Source organism: Typha latifolia, chromosome 10 (assembly GCF_019914945.1).
Source record: "Typha latifolia isolate L0001 chromosome 10, TyphaL0001v2, whole genome shotgun sequence".
In the NCBI taxonomy this organism is placed as follows: Eukaryota; Viridiplantae; Streptophyta; class Magnoliopsida; order Poales; family Typhaceae; genus Typha; species Typha latifolia.
The window spans coordinates 2,041,671-2,057,279 of record NC_133095.1 but is presented as its reverse complement, the minus strand read 5'-3'; the positions used below and the strand labels follow the sequence as shown (position 1 = coordinate 2,057,279).

Below are 15,609 nucleotides of genomic sequence, written 5' to 3'. Positions count from 1 at the left end.
AAATTATACGTATTATTTAGCGTTTATAGGAATTATTTAGATTATAAATAGTTAATTCGAATATTAAAATATTCATCTGTTGAACTTAAATGGAATGATTTGGTTAAACGATTTGTTGAACTTAAAATATTCATCAGTTGAAAGAATAAATGCGTTTATGAAACTTTCATTGCGTTAGACAAGTCAACTAGTTTTTAATCCGAGCTCGACTATGCTAAAGCTAAAGTCACTCGAAATCTTTAAATTACACCCCCATTTCTAAGTCCCTAAATATTAGAATTAATAATTTGGACTTCAAGTTTCTCTAAGTTCACTGTTTGAAACTATAAAATTAAAAAATAATTGGTTTTATTGGATTTAGATAAATTTCAGTAAGTGTAATTAGATCCCATGAATTTAGATATAATTTCAACGGAATTTATATACGACCTAAGTTAATATCTGTGGGCAATGAGTAAAACGGACAGCAAAAAATGAAATCAATTAAACTTTTTTAAATGAAATCAAGATGAATTCCAAGAAATAGGTTCAAAAATAGTGTTAAGAATTTAGCATATTCATGACCTGATATGCTAAGCGATTATAATTCAACTATTATCTAAATAATCTGTTTAATAAAAATACGAATAAACTCGTTATAATTTAAATGACCTTAAATAAATTTAAATAATTTATATCGTTCGATATAATCTATTTTATAACTCATATAAGTAGTTAATAAATAAATACATGGCCTACGGTACGGCAACCCGAGGGCCGTAGAATTACCGTATAGATTTAACCCTTTTTATAGTTTTGGATTCCTCACTTTCTTACTTGCTCCATACTGCTTTACTTTTTAAAGCCTCGAGGCTCTCGACCCCATTCCAACGCCTTCCATTTCTCTCCGCACGCATACATACACACTTTCTAGTAGTAGTGATTGAAGCCTTCTTAGTGCTAGGAAAGAAGACAAAGAACAAAGGAAAGCAAAGAAAGAGAGAAAGAAAAAACCTTTCTTCTCGTCTCTTTTCGCCTTTCGATGCCCTTTGCTAACCTCGACGCCCATCGACACCTCTCTCTCCTCCTCCTAGGGTTTGCTTCGCCGGAGAACTCCACTTCCTCGGCGAGATAGCCATGGCGAACCAGCCGACGCCGCCGCCGCCGGATGGCATAGCCGACGACTTCTTCGACCAGATCTTCTCTATGCAGTCCTACGCCGGAGGTGACGGAGGTCTCGCCGGCGGCGAAGGTCACCTCGCCGGGATGGTACTCCCGAGCCGCTCTGGCGACGGCGACGGCGCCGGTGGTGGACCGCCGTTTCCCCTCGCTCTTAGCTTAGAGCATGGGAAGGGGGAGGGGTCAGGGAGCGGTAAGCGGCTCCGTGAGGAATCGGAGGGGAAGGTAGCGGTTGAGCGGATCTCGACTTTTGGTTTCTTCTTTGCTTAGTCTTCCTCGAATGGCGTCGATGCCTCTGTCGAGAAGAGATAGGGGACTTACTGCCATTGGGGAGAGTTTAGGCTTTAGTTTTAGAAAACTGATGTCACTGGTTCATTTTCTTGATCAGGAAAGGGAGCCCGTGCACTTGGCTGGGCTGTTTCCACCGGGATTCGGACAGATGCAGTCGCATCAGATGCGACCTAATCCTCCGCCGCAGGTTCGCTTGCTTCTCCACTGAGCTCGGAGATCATTAATTTTGTTTTCTAAATTTAATTGGCCTCCAAGTAAATATTTATAGTTCCTATTACGAGATTGAAAAGCCACGATCCTCATTTGCTTCCCTTTTTTCTGTGACAAAATTCTGGTATTTGGTTGAAACTGGAGCAATCGTGCAATTTATGCTCTTCTTTTTTGATTTTGGACTGTTTTCTGGATTGGTTGCAATCTGTTGAGGGATTTGTTCTGGATGGTCTTGTCCTTTGGAATGTATGGTAATCTAATATTGAAACTTGTACTTCTCCGGGGAGTTCAATCTTTAATATTTTTTTCTGAGCCAACTCGAGGTAGGAGAATAGTATTTACTTGAAAGCTCAAAGCATTGTCACTGTCGAATATGGGGAAGTATCATTTATCAACAAGTGAGTTTTCAAGGAGGTTCTAAAGAGAGACTAGCTAATTGTGTAACGTAAGATAATCCAGCATATTGATGGCAATTTTTTTTTTTTGCACAAATTTTTTCTTTTTCTTCGGTATCCTCTTATGCTTGCAAATGGATTTTCTATAGCTTTCTTCAATGCTCTTTTCTTTGATTCTATTATCAGGTTTTTCATGTACAACCAAAGCAAGGTGGAGCTGCTGGAGTGCCACAACCACCAGCCCCACGACCAAAAGTGCGGGCAAGACGTGGACAGGCCACCGACCCTCATAGTATCGCTGAACGGGTAATTTGTTGCACTTATGTTAGTGCGCATAACATGTCTTCTACCAGGAGTTATGTCCAAAAGCTCCTCTTTATATGAAACTGTAGTATTCCTATTTTTTGTTGGTGGCTCAAATTTCAAAAATTTTGTAAACATTTATGTATACAACATTATTTTAACAAGTGCATGTCTAAGCATTTGAATTCAGTTAAGCTGCCTAGGTTTTCCGAAGCAATTTACATAAATTTTCCTATTATGCTTAATTATGGTGAATTGTGTTGAAACTTGCCATTAGTATTAAATGTTAACAGTTGATGGTTCATGAATTTTTGAGTTTTAGTGTTCATCTTTTTTTTCTTTTTTTTTCCCGGAGTAATGTTATTAGGTATAATTGCTTTCTCCCCTATGTTCATCCTTTGTTTTGTTTTCTTTGCCCCTTTGGATCACTAACATTTCACACATGTGTAATATGTAAGCACTGGGGATCCCTTTTCCTCTCTCTCCAGTTCTTCCTTTAAGTTTATTTTCAAATGCGCTTATTTATCTACCTTCTCATAAGCTAAATTAGAATCTATACTTGACCAAATTGAAACTTGGACTCGAGGATTTGATGATACCTGTAAATGCTCTTAGCTCATGTGAATTTTTCTGTCATAATTAATAGGCATGCGAGTAGCATATGTTAGAATTTGTAGTTATCTTGTATTTCTTAACATCTAGACTGCACAATGGGTTTGCTCTAATTAGTCCAATTCTACTTTGTCCTAAAGACCTCTCTAGCACTATAATAATATCAGAAATACTGAAGATGAAGATGTGGAATATTGCAATACTTAATTTTCCTTAGACTTGCTACTTTATTGGATTCTGCATTTTTCAAGCAGTTTCAATAGACATCAGGATGGATCAAAACTTCACTAGGGTTTGGTAGTTCAGGAGAAAACGAACCTTTTCTGCACTTCTATCTTGTATACTTTAGCAGATTCTGAAGCACTATTTTCAATCTTCCTTTTGTGGTGCAGCTGCGAAGAGAAAGAATAGCTGAAAGGATGAGAGCATTACAGGAACTGGTACCCAACACCAACAAGGTCATCACAATACGTTTCTATCTTATCATATTTTTGGTATTGCTCTCTTTGTTAACTAGTATACCGAGAAGTTTTAGGTTCTTGATATATTGCAATTGATATAATTGGCATTGGGACCATTTTAATGATTCATGATCTCTCTATCATCACGACCATAATTTTCCATTTTCTGTTTTTATTTTTATTTTAAATGATAAAAACAACTGAAAAAATTTGTTTACTATATCTATGTTCGTAAGTGTATACACAAGAATTATTGTCTCTGGATCCCTTCCAATTTTAAAGTTCCATGGTTCTTATATTACGTGCACATAATTCTTAGGGATGTTCAATAGTGAGTTTAGATTTTAAAAAATCAGATATAGGAAAACTATCTTACCCTGAAAACCTTAGTAGTGATCAGAATGCTGATCTCAGCAGTTGGATACTGATAATTTGCATTTATTAGTGCAGACAGATAGAGCAGCAATGCTTGATGAGATTTTAGATTATGTGAAGTTTTTGAGGCTACAGGTAAAGGTAAATTAATGTTCTTTCAACCTTAATTACGTTACTGTAAGTGCAAATTTAACCTCGAAATTTCAATTACTTTCTGAATGACGGTAGTTTGGCGCTATGCATCATATTTGTTTATACCCTTTTCCAATTTCTGTTGATATTCATCTGTTAATATAATCATGCGTCCGTTGCCTTTTTTAACTTTCATCTTTAATAATTTAAATGTTAGGTTCTGAGTATGAGCAGACTGGGTGGTGCTGGTGCTGTAGCTCAGCTTGTAGCTGATATCCCTCTATCTGTCGAGGTAAACTCATGAGTATGATGTAGTTGCTAATATACTTCTTCTTCATCCAGCAACAACTCTGCAGAATTTTACTGAATAATGAACCAGTTTGAACCATTATCTTCCGGGTGCCTCGATATTCCCCTCTTTCACCTTCTCTAGATCATCTTAAAATTCAATATCCCTAATTCTTCATCATGCTTATTTCACTAAAATAAACCAGATCAAGGTTTAAGTAGCCAAATGGTTATTCTTAAGGAGCAAAAGGTTAGTTATGCATCTTGTTTGATATCGAGAGAGAACTGAACTCCTAGTGTGCTTATCTAGGAACTTAGGTTACTACTGCCCTTGCAGATCGTGTGTTTATATCTAGGACTGAAGTTGCTGCACTTTCAGATTGTGAAAAAGGATGAGATTTTGAGAACCTATACACATTTTCCTCTCTGATCAATCCCCTTGTGAATAGGAGATATAGGAAAACCTAGGGCCCTTATTGGGATACTAGTCTTGTCACCAAGGACCTGACCCTCACTCAATTTGGCATATCATACATATCTTGGATTTTCTGGAGTCCCTAGGATTTTTTCGCCAGATGTAATTTTTGCTAGCTTATTTAATTATTACATCCTTTGCAAAATGTCAACAGGGGGAGGCAAGTGAGAGTGGGAGCAAGCAGCAGGTCTGGGAAAAGTGGTCAACAGACGGCACAGAGAGGCAAGTAGCGAAGCTGATGGAAGAAGATATTGGAGCAGCGATGCAGTTCCTCCAATCCAAAGCCCTATGTATGATGCCAATTTCACTTGCAATGGCAATTTATGACACACAACACCAGCCTGAAGGCCATTCAGTAAAGCCTGAACCAAATACCCCTTAATAGTATAGAACCATGAATCACGCATGCCCATCCACATCTTCTACTAGAAGCTGGCCCCATCCAATTACAAGAATTTGCACAGTTTGATCCTCTAACAGTGAGTCAGAAAAAGACCTCAAAGATCCCCCATGTTGGATGAATGCCATCTGATGTCACCTTCTCAACTTCTTTACCCCTTCTTTTGTCAAAGTCAGTCTGATTGCAAGGACATGGCAAATGAAAGAGTCTACTCATGTTTCCATATCTTTCAATGTTTTTATGAGTGAAGGGGAGAGCTACTATAAGTCTTGCCTGTTATTATTTTGCTTTGCTGGTGCTGTAGTGCACTAACCATACACTTTGTGGTGGGGACTGCTTTTGCTAGTGGGTGTTTGGACTAATCAAAAGGGATGGATGTGTGTGAATCTGCACATATAAATTTGACCATAGTTGAAAGTTAGTTGGAATGGAAAATGATGGTGATGGTGATGTAATCGTTCTCTCTTGAGTCAAGGGAGGCTGTTCCTGCACTCAGATTGCTTGTTAGTGGTGCATGTTTCTTAAGTGGGCTGTGTTTCTTTCAATTTCCTCAAAGTCATCATATTGATTGGGACACTGGCCTAACATTTTGCCTGTGCCTGCGTTATCTTATTGGCTCATTGATCTCATCTTTTCTTTTCTAGATTTGTTTATTGGATCACCTTTCTTAGATGCTTTGCACTTGCATTCTACTTCTCTTTTGATTCATGTGCTGCTGTAGATGATGCAGTATGCTGTGGGGGGGAGGTGTGGCAATTCATCTTGTGATTCATATGTTCCAATTAGAGGTGTATATTGAATCATTCCCGGGACAACTTTGACTTTATAGGTGGTTATATGTCAACTTTAAGAGTAATCATTCTCTTAACTTGGAATATATATCTTTATCTGATTTCAGATACTGCATGGTTATTAGCAGTTGGCCATGATCTACTAGATCTTGCTTTATCTCCGGAGAGATACTATTAGGCCCTGCTTTAAACTTCCACTTTTAGATAGCTTTAAATCTAGCTCTTTTGCGTCCCATATGGATCTGGCGGTGAACTTCTGGATTGTTTTCGAGCAACCAGGGGATTTGATATTGCTTTTGCTCATTGATGGATTATGCTGACTGGTCGAGTTAGTCAGGAATTATCCAACAAAAGCTGAAAAAGATATAAAGAATCGCACTAATAAAAAGCAGCAAAAAATAAATAAATGTAATTTAATGCAACGTGTTTTTTTCTTCTTTGTAAATATACATCATGTTTCAAAATATCGACTTTCACTGTCATTGAGTATTTGTTTAGGGAATTTGCATTTAAGGCCCTAAATTTTAGTGATTTTATGGTTCACAACTTTGTTTTCATTATTTTCAAATCGTACCGCATCTCTGGGGGCATTTGCACTAAAATTTATAATACTAAAATTGAGTTTTTGTGCTCACACTTTATATAAATTATATACAATCTGTTACAAAAAGATCTATATTTAGTATAGAAAATCAGTATAAAAGGTATATATTTAGTATAGAAATGAGTGATTTTAAAGACAACCGTTCAGTAAATCCACTTAGGCAATGCGCAAATGACGAGCAAGTTGCCATTCGTCTTTTAGTGGCCCCCCCCTGATCGCTTGTGTTATAGCGGATCGGGTAACAGGTCGGACTATTGACTACCTGAAAACACCAAAACAAAAAACCAAAACAAAAACCCACTCTGCCCTAACCGGCTAACCCTGTCGAGCTCTCCCTCCGCTTCCTCCTCTCTTGAGCCACAATAGCAAGCGGCAGCGGCAGCGGCAGTGGTGAAGGCAAGCGGCAGTGACTAACTTTAAAAGAAAACCACTCTGCCCTAACCCGATTGAGCTCTCTTCCTCCTCTCGCTCCTCTCTTAAGTGACGGCAGCAAGCGGTAGCGGCAGGTAACTTCTCTTTTCCTCTTCTCTTTCTTCTTTACTTCCTGCCTTTCCTTCTCGGCGCCGGCAAGCGACGGCAAGCGGTAGTTGCCAGCTGCCAGCTGCTAGCTTCTCTTCTTCCCTTTCACTCGGTTGTTTCTTTTTCCCTTCCACTCTCGGCGCCGGCAAGCATGCACTATCTTAAATTCTTAATTAATTGCTAAATGCTAATTAGGTAATTAGAATATTAGATTGTGAAAGGGCAATTACTGAAATGCAGTTTGTAATTACGTGCTTACTGCTTAGTTTTGTGAATTGGCAATTACTGAAAGTCTGAAATGCACTTCTTGGCAGTTACTGTTTTACTCTTTTTAAATCAAACATTAGTTACTGTCTTACTGATTCTGTACAGTCATTAGTTTGTAAAATATGAATTAAAAATATATCATATATATTTCTTTTTTATTTTTTATATATATAAAATACTAAACCTTCTTGTCACCCTTCTTTTGCCTAGGCGCTAGGCGGTGGTAACCACCCACCATCCGCAGCCGCCTTTCAAAATATCGTAGAAAATGAATGCACTTAGTTTCTATTACCAAAATTTAAAAAGACTTCCGGTGCAAATGACTCATATCTTGGTTAGAGTTGATGTCAATCTGCAATAGGAGAATTAATTAACTTTGTTCACTCCATTGTTGTATTGTTATGTTATATTAGTTGGCAATAAATTAAAAATATATTTTTATTAATTTATTTATTGGTGACTTCATGTTGTATCCATATATAATTATTAAAATTTTAAGAATTTATCGTATCCCGGTATCTCGTACCTGTATTTGTGCCTTCACTGCTAGAGTGGTAATGTTTTCAGGAACTAATCTTGTAGGTTAATAAGTTCCAATTGAAATTATTGAAAGCTTGTAGAAAACTGACTCTTGACCATCTAGTCCAGCCAACAACAATATGATACATAAAAGTTGTTGGGCCTAAACATGTTGATGCTGAGGGCTTTGGAGAGAGCCGAGTCAAGCTTGATCTACAAGCTCAAAATTAATCATGAGTTGCTCGATCAAGCTCAGATTGATAAGGCTTAAACATAATAATATAATATTTACTATTATATAAGATATAATACATATGACTAATATGAACCTTTAGATCAAGATCTAAATGCTCATAATATTTTACTATATTAGTTCTTAGATTCTTACTTCCTAGGGTTTGAAGTTAGAAACTTAGAAAACCCAAACCTAAACTCAAACCCAAACCCAAACCCAAAGTTTACTACCTACCTATTAGATAATTTTTCTTCTCTAAAACTTTGGTGTGATATAACCTTCACCATAAAATCAGGTCTTATTTCAAGCCTAAATCAAGTTTGATTCATTCAAACTTGATCAGGCTCGATTTACGCTTGAAATTGCTTGTTGATCAACTCGTTTAGGACTCAAACTCGAAATTGGCTTGAAATTGTCTTGAATAGAACTTATTTCAATTCAAGCTCGATTATATTCTTAGGCTCGAAAATAACTTCGAATCAAGCATGATCAGAGCTTGGCTTGATCAAGCTTGGCTCGGCTACACACCTAGGCTTTACTAATCCCTCTATTCTTTGTTTATGCAAAGTTGCTGCATTTCCAGAGAACTTTACTTGCAGTGTTATTTATAAAGAATAAGTGTGTTTTGTTATTCCAAAATTTTTCAAATGTTTATGCTTTTCTTCCCAAGTTTCAAGTTGTATGGATATGGATTTAGCCATCTCTTATGTACGTCTGATGTAGGCAATACTTTAGTTGTATTAGTTAGTGTAAGTTCTGTCTTTTCACTATATAGTTGTTTAACAGTTAGTAGTTTGTGTTGATTTGGATGTGGATCTTTTTAGTTGAAAATCTGGGTAGCTTATTTGCTTCAAATTGTGGTTGGCACCTATCATTTCAGACACCATCTGTTGTAGACCATTTATCACTTGCCAACTTGTGAATGGTGCCAATACTATGCATAAAATTGGTACAGATAGGGCTTGTTGCATGTGTTGTGTATCTATTGCAACTTTTTTCCAACTCTATGTTTCAAATATTGATTTTCTAAATATTTCTATATTAGCATGAGCATGATTTATCTTGCTGCATGTCTATATGCTGTAGAGAATACCTGTCAGACTTTAATCTATTACTCTTCTGTTTTTACCATCTTTGCAGCTATCTTAATGCGGATAACATGTTAGAAATGACATCTATGTTTCATATCTTGTTGTTTCTAGTGCTTTATGTTGCTGGATTATCTCTTACTAGTGCAAGTTTATTTATGAGCTTTTGACGATTCTTTTTATTTTTGGGTTCAAAGTTTCTCTATGGGAACAGAAGAGACTAAAGATGTGCTGAGAAACATGGATTGGAAGACAGTTGGTCATGCTGTCACTCCTGATTCAAGTGAACCAGTTATCAAAAAGCGGTTGCCAAAGAAACTTAGACAAGTGCCTGACTACTATTTTTTACCCCGACTATCTTTACCTAAAGCTATTGCTATCTATGGTGCTGTCTGCGCTGCTGGAGTTGGTGCTGGAATGCTGCTAGAGGTTTGGATAAACAAAAAGATTCAAGGTGAGTTCTCACTGCACTGAAGGTGCATTTGTATATCGGTTTCTGACTTTCTGTAAATTGTCATATGCTATATCACTTGGATAATCTCAGACTACTGGCCATTTTCCACCGACTAGCAAATCATCGAGAAAGTGATTTGATGTCTAGATTCTTGGTACATTGTTCTCAGTAAATTGAAATCCACCTATGGAATAGTTCAATGCCCATTAGTTTGATTGCTGAAGTCTCAAAAATAACAATTTATTGGTCAGAACTTCTGCTCGATGGTGTTTCATTGGATGCTTTACTGGTAGTTTTGATGGTTAACTACTAATGAAGTTGTCATATTTTTCTTTTTGTATATCCTTGGAAGCTTTATATAAACAGCATATTGGTTGAGCAGTAAGTCATTAAGTACAATTCTGGTGTTGTTTCTGTTGGTTATCTTGGAATCATTGCATCTTCTTTCTAAACCATGCTATCTTCACATGCAGAGGATGGTGGTATCATCTGGGAAATGGACAAATCCTGAATGTCGCTATTCAATTTGTCGTTAATGGGAGACCTTGTAGACATCAGTTTCAAACATACTCAGATCTGAAGAAGGCTTTTCAGATTTAAAGATTCTGCCTGTCTTTTACGATTGTTTCCGTAGGCTTTTGTGCTGTTGTCTCTTATGGCATTCTGTGCTGATTAACTGAATCTTAATTGACACAGCAATAAATATAAGTGTAACATGAGTGGAATAATACGAATTTTCTGTTGAATTTGTCAGGAGTTGCAGGCTTTCTGATGCCTTGTTCTACTTAACCAAGTACACGTTTACTAATCCTTCTACTTTATAACTTGATCGAAATCACAAATATGTTTTTGATTTAATTCAATTGATACTCAACCTACTTCTGCTGAACATACCAACGTTACTTGATGGACAGGAAGGATTTTGTGTGATTCACGAATACATCACAACTATGAAATATATGGCTGAGAATGGATTGAGTGCCGATTAGCACCCGTTTTGTAACAAAAAAAGAAGATAAATATTACATACTGTTACATATTTTCTTTGTTCGGTTTCTGATTGAACGAAATATATTTATATCTGGTTTCTAAAGCCATAAATTATGATACTGCTGAAATTTGTAATATATCCACCTAAATATATAGAATGCATGTTCGAATGAAAATAAATAACAATCGTTTCTTAACTCACATTTTCATAATGATTTAGTGCATTAAGTTCATATTTTCACCCTGCATGCTTCATCTCATAAGAGTATCCAGATATAGAATTTGAGAAGTAAACCCCAATTCTATATAATTTCGTATATTTAAAAAATATATATCCCACACATATAAAATATAATATAAAAAAATTAATTTTTAGTTTATAAATTCCTTAAGATATCTTTTTTCAAAGCTAAATTAGACTCATTATGATATCCACTTTAATTAAATGGTTATCAAAAACACATTTCCTCGACATTTAATAAAAAAAGGACGAAATATATAAAATCTTTATTTACATTTTCCTTTTTGATCATTATAATTTTAATAATGGTACTGCTCTAACCATTTCTCACCCGTACAGATCCTATCCACTTCCTCCACGAATCACAACCGTTCGCTCTTCTTCGAATATTCTTCTACATTCACGTGCGTATAACGTGACCTGGACGCTGCACTACGCGGCCAGAAGCCAGCACGGTTTTGATACGATAGCATAGCAGCGTCTTCCGAGCAAACCAAACCCTAACATTTTGGGGCCGGTCGTCCTTCCGACGCGATATTCGCCTTGCGAAGCATCCGAATCGAGCTCCGGCGAGCAGAGAAGGAGGGATCGGGATGGTTCACGGTGGCCATGCAAAGCGTCGGATCGAGGAGCGGAGGCCGCTCGGCCGCCGGTCCAAGGGGCTAGAGTTTGATAAGAAGAGGAGGAAACCTAAGTCCATCTCTAACCAAATCCGTTCGACTGAGCGCTTTCTCCGTAAGGTACTTTTGCTCACGACTTCGAATTCTGAGGTAGAAAGCAGTTAAATTTCTCTATTTTTGGCGGTAAATTAGGTCTAATGTGTGGTTTGCTTGTTGATGCTCTTCAGAAGAAACGAAGTTGTAGTTTTTAAGTTAGTAGCTTTTTTAGGATATGTTTTTTTTGGGGGGGGTTAAATTTGGTGCTTCTAGTTTCTTTTTATTGGTTTTATAAAAAAGAATTACCTTCAATATTTTGCATTTATATGGAATTAGAGGGTTCGTTCTGAAACAAATGTTGCTTGCAACTGCAAAGTAGGCGATAATGTAAAAAGAATGTGATGGATTCTGTCAGATAAATAAGAATTGTTTTACCTGCCACATCTGTACGTAGAACTTTAGTTTGTTTCGACTTGGGCAGTGGTTTATTCTCCTTGGTTCAATACTTGTCTGTCACAATCTAAGGTAACTTGACTTATAGGATTATAGACTATTAGACTGTTCTAAAATTCATTTTCTCACGTGCTTTGGTAGCTTCTACAAAGTGTCAACAAATCGACATGATATATAATAGGAGATGAATATAACAAGTCATACGTCATAGTTACTACTTTCAATGTGCTTCTGCCCATTTGTTAGTGTACCTCTCTTGATATTTTGATGAAAGATTTGGCTTTCTTTTCTTTGGAGATCTATTTTTGTAGTTTTCTTGATGATCATGTTAGACAACCCTCTCTCTGTCTGAGGCTTGAGTCTACCTGGAAAATCATTGGTTAGGTGTAAACTGATTTAGTATAGGTTATGGACCCTAATAAGGCTTGATTTTTTTTTCTTGTTAGTCTAGTTGGTTTTTTTTCCCCAGTCTTTGGGACACTTGAGCTTTGACATAGTGTGGGGATATTAAAAAATCTAGATGTTGTCTAGTAGGGAATCATGTGTTTCCAGTGCCTCTGCATGGTAATGGCTCTCTCTTTTGGTTTTAAGGATCTACCTCGTGAAGTCAGGGAAGCTCAAGAGAAGAAATTGGAAGAACTGAAGAGGCAACAGGAGATTCAGACTCGTCTGGCTGTAGAACGGGAGATACAGTTGAGGGATAGAAAGATAAAGTTCTTCGGTACGTTCATATCTAATCATTTTGGTTCTTTACCCAGATTGTTGTCTTAATTTAAGTTCTATATGCTGTTCTTTTGCTTGAATTTGCTATTTGCTCAATAGAGAGGCGCAAGATAGAGCGAATGCTAAGGCGCCTTGAAAAACAACAACGTTCATCATCTAATCATCTTTTAGAGGGAAGATTATCTGATCAACTTTCAAAATTACGAGAAGATCTTGAATATGTCAGGGTAAGCTATATTGGCAAAACTTCACCAGTTTATTATTGCAATTACATTTCATCTGTTTAATTGTTGTATTGAATAATTATGTGAAGTTTGAGCTGTAAAGTTCTCATATATCAGCTATATGCTTCCTCAACATAACAAGATGGGATCTTATGAAATTATCTACTCCATGTAGATTAGGCATTTTTTATGTGACGTTTATCAGTTGTATGGTTACATGAGGTCTGCATTGGATGATTATTGTTTGAACAACTTTTTTCCAAGACAGCAGACTTGTGATCACTTTGGTGAGGTATCTGTTTTTTTGTAGTGCAGTTCTATCCAAAGACCGTGAAATATATTTCATTGTTCGCTGGTGGGGATACTCCAGATATTGTTGATAAGAGAAATAGGTTGCGTAGACAAATTAAAGACAATCTTATTGCAGCTGCAGCTTCTGGAAAGGATTTAGAAGGTCATTAACCTATTTACTATATTTCCACTATGCTTCAGATTATCTTTTTGAATTTTTGTGAGCCTTTTAAGTGGCCATTTAGTGCTTTTACCACTCACTACATTTTTTAATCTATATCTTTATATGCTACATTTCATAGTAGTAGCTTTTGATGTGTGAAATAATGTGTTCTTGTTTACTGAACAGAAACAGCAAGTGATGATGATGCTTTAGATATGAGTGATGATGACTTCTTCATGTCCGGGACTTCAAGTGATGAAGCAGAGGCAGATGATGAGTTGACGGACAAAAGTACAAAGTATGAAATTTGTATATAATTAATCTTAATGTTCTTGTCATTTTTCTTTTTCTTGATTTCATGAAGGTAATCCTTGTTTTTTTTCATTTCTTTCCCTTAGTTAATTACTTGTTAAGTATTAATCTTTTTTTAAAAACCTATAAAGAAGGACCCCCATTTCCCATCTCATAGAAGCTTAAGATTTTTAGATGATCCTTTATCTCAGGGGGAAGTACCTCAACCTATGAGGATGTGAAAAAGGTTCTCCTTAGAGCATTTATATTTATTAGGTGTTGCATCTGAAAAAGTGGCAAGTTCCTTTAGAGGTTAAATATAATTTGTTTAGGGATCTTCATTTTTTTAATTCTACTACTTGTGCTCGTGGACAATGACTACTTAATCTGTGAATCTCTAAGGCATATGTGTGCATTGTAAATCATTACTAGATGCAATGGCATACTACACCACATTAATAATTAAGCCTGATTTCACTAAAAATATGCCAGATGAAACTAAATATTACAAGAAGAAGTTTTGAACCTAGATAACCAGATAATAATTTTCTTCTATGGAAAGATCTGAATTGCTTCCTTAAGATATTTCATCCATAAGCTACTATTACTAAGGTACAGATTGTGTTACCTGGATGCAGCATGTTATAGTGTGATATCATAGCATGGGAAGTGGCTGCTTTTGCATATTGCATGCATATTGTATTTACTTGGACTTTTAGGTTTTGATCTGTGAGGGAAGTCCTTAATCTATGCTAGTGTTGCTGTTAACTTGTTACATATTTGTAGAGAACCAGCTTCCAGTGCTTCTGGCAAAGCAGCATCTGGCATGTCAAGTGATGAAAAAAATCAGGTTTCTGTTTCTTTCAAGGATGTTGGAAATCCTTTTTGTGCATTGTGATACTTTTCTTGATGTGAACTTTGCTTATTCTTTCTGCAGCGGCAGTTATCTGATCGAGTGCTCATGCCACCTCCTCGATCGTTACCATCAAGCAGAAGTAGATCAATAGATAAGCATGATTTATCTACATCCAGCAACACATCTAATAGCACAAATGGACCTTCCTCCAAAAGTTGGAGGCTGGCAACTGCTCATGGTGATAATAGCAATCTGAGTTCAAATTCTGATGCTCATAAACCACGTCGGAAGAGAAGACATAGGAAGAAGAAGAAGCAGGTTTGGCATTTGTACCTGTTCATCTACATCATCTTAGTACTGAAAATATCCATATTTTTCAACAGAACTTTGTGGTTTCTAAATAATTGAACAACATCTCATCTTTGAGAAAGTTGGATCTCTTGTTATGTTGGTTATCTTGTTCATTGCTTTCCTAATTAAGACAAAAAAGCATCACGTGCTAGTCCCTTTTTATCTGAACCTTCAAAAGTTACCAGCAACCTCTTTTAATTTCAACATCATAAAGTAGCACTCTAAATGAAAAGGCTGGCACATTTTTCTCACCTAAAAAGGGCACTTGAGAATTGTTGATTAGCTGCTATTCTAGTCTCTAACCATTTACTGGTGCATGAAGGCTGATGAATTTTGTGTTCTCTTAACAGGCATAAATGTGAGGCAATCCAATCGGAATTGGGCCAATGTTCTGTGAGATACAAGAATGAAGAACTTTGAATCCTTAACTGACAGATACTACTATTCAAAGGAAAAGGTTGCACTTTCTTAAGCAATAGAGATCTCTTGTTCTTTATGTATAACGTCACTTTTGCTGGTGACATGCAATTGTCTGCCTGCTTTGCATATTTCCTGTTGATTATAATTGATTTGGAATACAGTCCTCAAACTTTTTCATAGCCTCATCCCATGAAACGAGTTGCATTCTTATTCCACCACCATGGCATTGTAAATCAGCGTCTCTTTTGCGTTCCGATGGTGGATCTGAGCAGTAACACGAGGTATCGTCAATTCTGCGTGATTGTTTTATACCCAATTAAGCTATTTATGATGCACCAGTACAGGGATGTCTCTTGAAATGAGAACTACGCAC

General features: G+C 36.7%; 3 protein-coding genes across 4 annotated transcripts; all 3 read left to right on the top strand.

The window, feature by feature from the left end:
* Nucleotides 1-818: 818 nt before the first annotated feature.
* LOC140796324 (transcription factor UNE12) lies at nt 819-5,595 on the top strand. 2 transcript variants are annotated; one of them, XM_073149310.1, is made up of 7 exons: nt 819-1,383; nt 1,547-1,636; nt 2,241-2,360; nt 3,362-3,427; nt 3,881-3,940; nt 4,155-4,229; nt 4,855-5,595. In XM_073149310.1, the coding sequence occupies exons 1-7, from the start codon at nt 1,117-1,119 to the stop codon at nt 5,080-5,082; spliced, it is 906 nt and encodes a 301-aa protein (XP_073005411.1). In that variant the 5' UTR covers nt 819-1,116; the 3' UTR covers nt 5,083-5,595. The 2 variants fall into 2 exon arrangements, with proteins under 2 accessions (XP_073005411.1, XP_073005410.1); XM_073149309.1 differs by having other exon boundaries at nt 3,881-3,946.
* A 1,153-nt stretch (nt 5,596-6,748) lies between these two features.
* Nucleotides 6,749-10,330, top strand: LOC140795964 (uncharacterized). The gene is made up of 3 exons (XM_073148796.1): nt 6,749-7,001; nt 9,321-9,577; nt 10,051-10,330. Exons 2-3 carry the CDS (start codon nt 9,328-9,330, stop codon nt 10,086-10,088), a joined length of 288 nt encoding a protein of 95 aa, XP_073004897.1. The 5' UTR covers nt 6,749-7,001; nt 9,321-9,327; the 3' UTR covers nt 10,089-10,330.
* An 890-nt stretch (nt 10,331-11,220) lies between these two features.
* Nucleotides 11,221-15,415, top strand: LOC140796288 (uncharacterized). Its single transcript, XM_073149250.1, has 8 exons — nt 11,221-11,548; nt 12,509-12,638; nt 12,740-12,867; nt 13,180-13,318; nt 13,505-13,616; nt 14,396-14,459; nt 14,547-14,783; nt 15,167-15,415. The coding sequence occupies exons 1-8, from the start codon at nt 11,402-11,404 to the stop codon at nt 15,170-15,172; spliced, it is 963 nt and encodes a 320-aa protein (XP_073005351.1). The 5' UTR covers nt 11,221-11,401; the 3' UTR covers nt 15,173-15,415.
* The last annotated feature ends 194 nt before the right edge of the window (nt 15,416-15,609 follow it).

What these genes read in the sequence shown, in the direction of transcription:
- LOC140796324 (XM_073149309.1), top strand. Translation starts at nt 1,117, where the DNA reads ATGGCGAACCAGCCGACGCCGCCGCCGCCGGATGGCATAGCCGACGAC. An exon ending in GACCTAATCCTCCGCCGCAG is followed by an intron (nt 1,637 to 2,240) that starts GTTCGCTTGCTT and finishes TTCTATTATCAG; the next exon opens with GTTTTTCATGTACAACCAAA. An exon ending in ATATCCCTCTATCTGTCGAG is followed by an intron (nt 4,230 to 4,854) that starts GTAAACTCATGA and finishes AAATGTCAACAG; the next exon opens with GGGGAGGCAAGTGAGAGTGG.
- LOC140795964 (XM_073148796.1), top strand. Translation starts at nt 9,328, where the DNA reads ATGGGAACAGAAGAGACTAAAGATGTGCTGAGAAACATGGATTGGAAG. An exon ending in GATAAACAAAAAGATTCAAG is followed by an intron (nt 9,578 to 10,050) that starts GTGAGTTCTCAC and finishes CTTCACATGCAG; the next exon opens with AGGATGGTGGTATCATCTGG.
- LOC140796288 (XM_073149250.1), top strand. Translation starts at nt 11,402, where the DNA reads ATGGTTCACGGTGGCCATGCAAAGCGTCGGATCGAGGAGCGGAGGCCG. An exon ending in AAGATCTTGAATATGTCAGG is followed by an intron (nt 12,868 to 13,179) that starts GTAAGCTATATT and finishes TTTGTAGTGCAG; the next exon opens with TTCTATCCAAAGACCGTGAA. An exon ending in TTGACGGACAAAAGTACAAA is followed by an intron (nt 13,617 to 14,395) that starts GTATGAAATTTG and finishes ACATATTTGTAG; the next exon opens with AGAACCAGCTTCCAGTGCTT.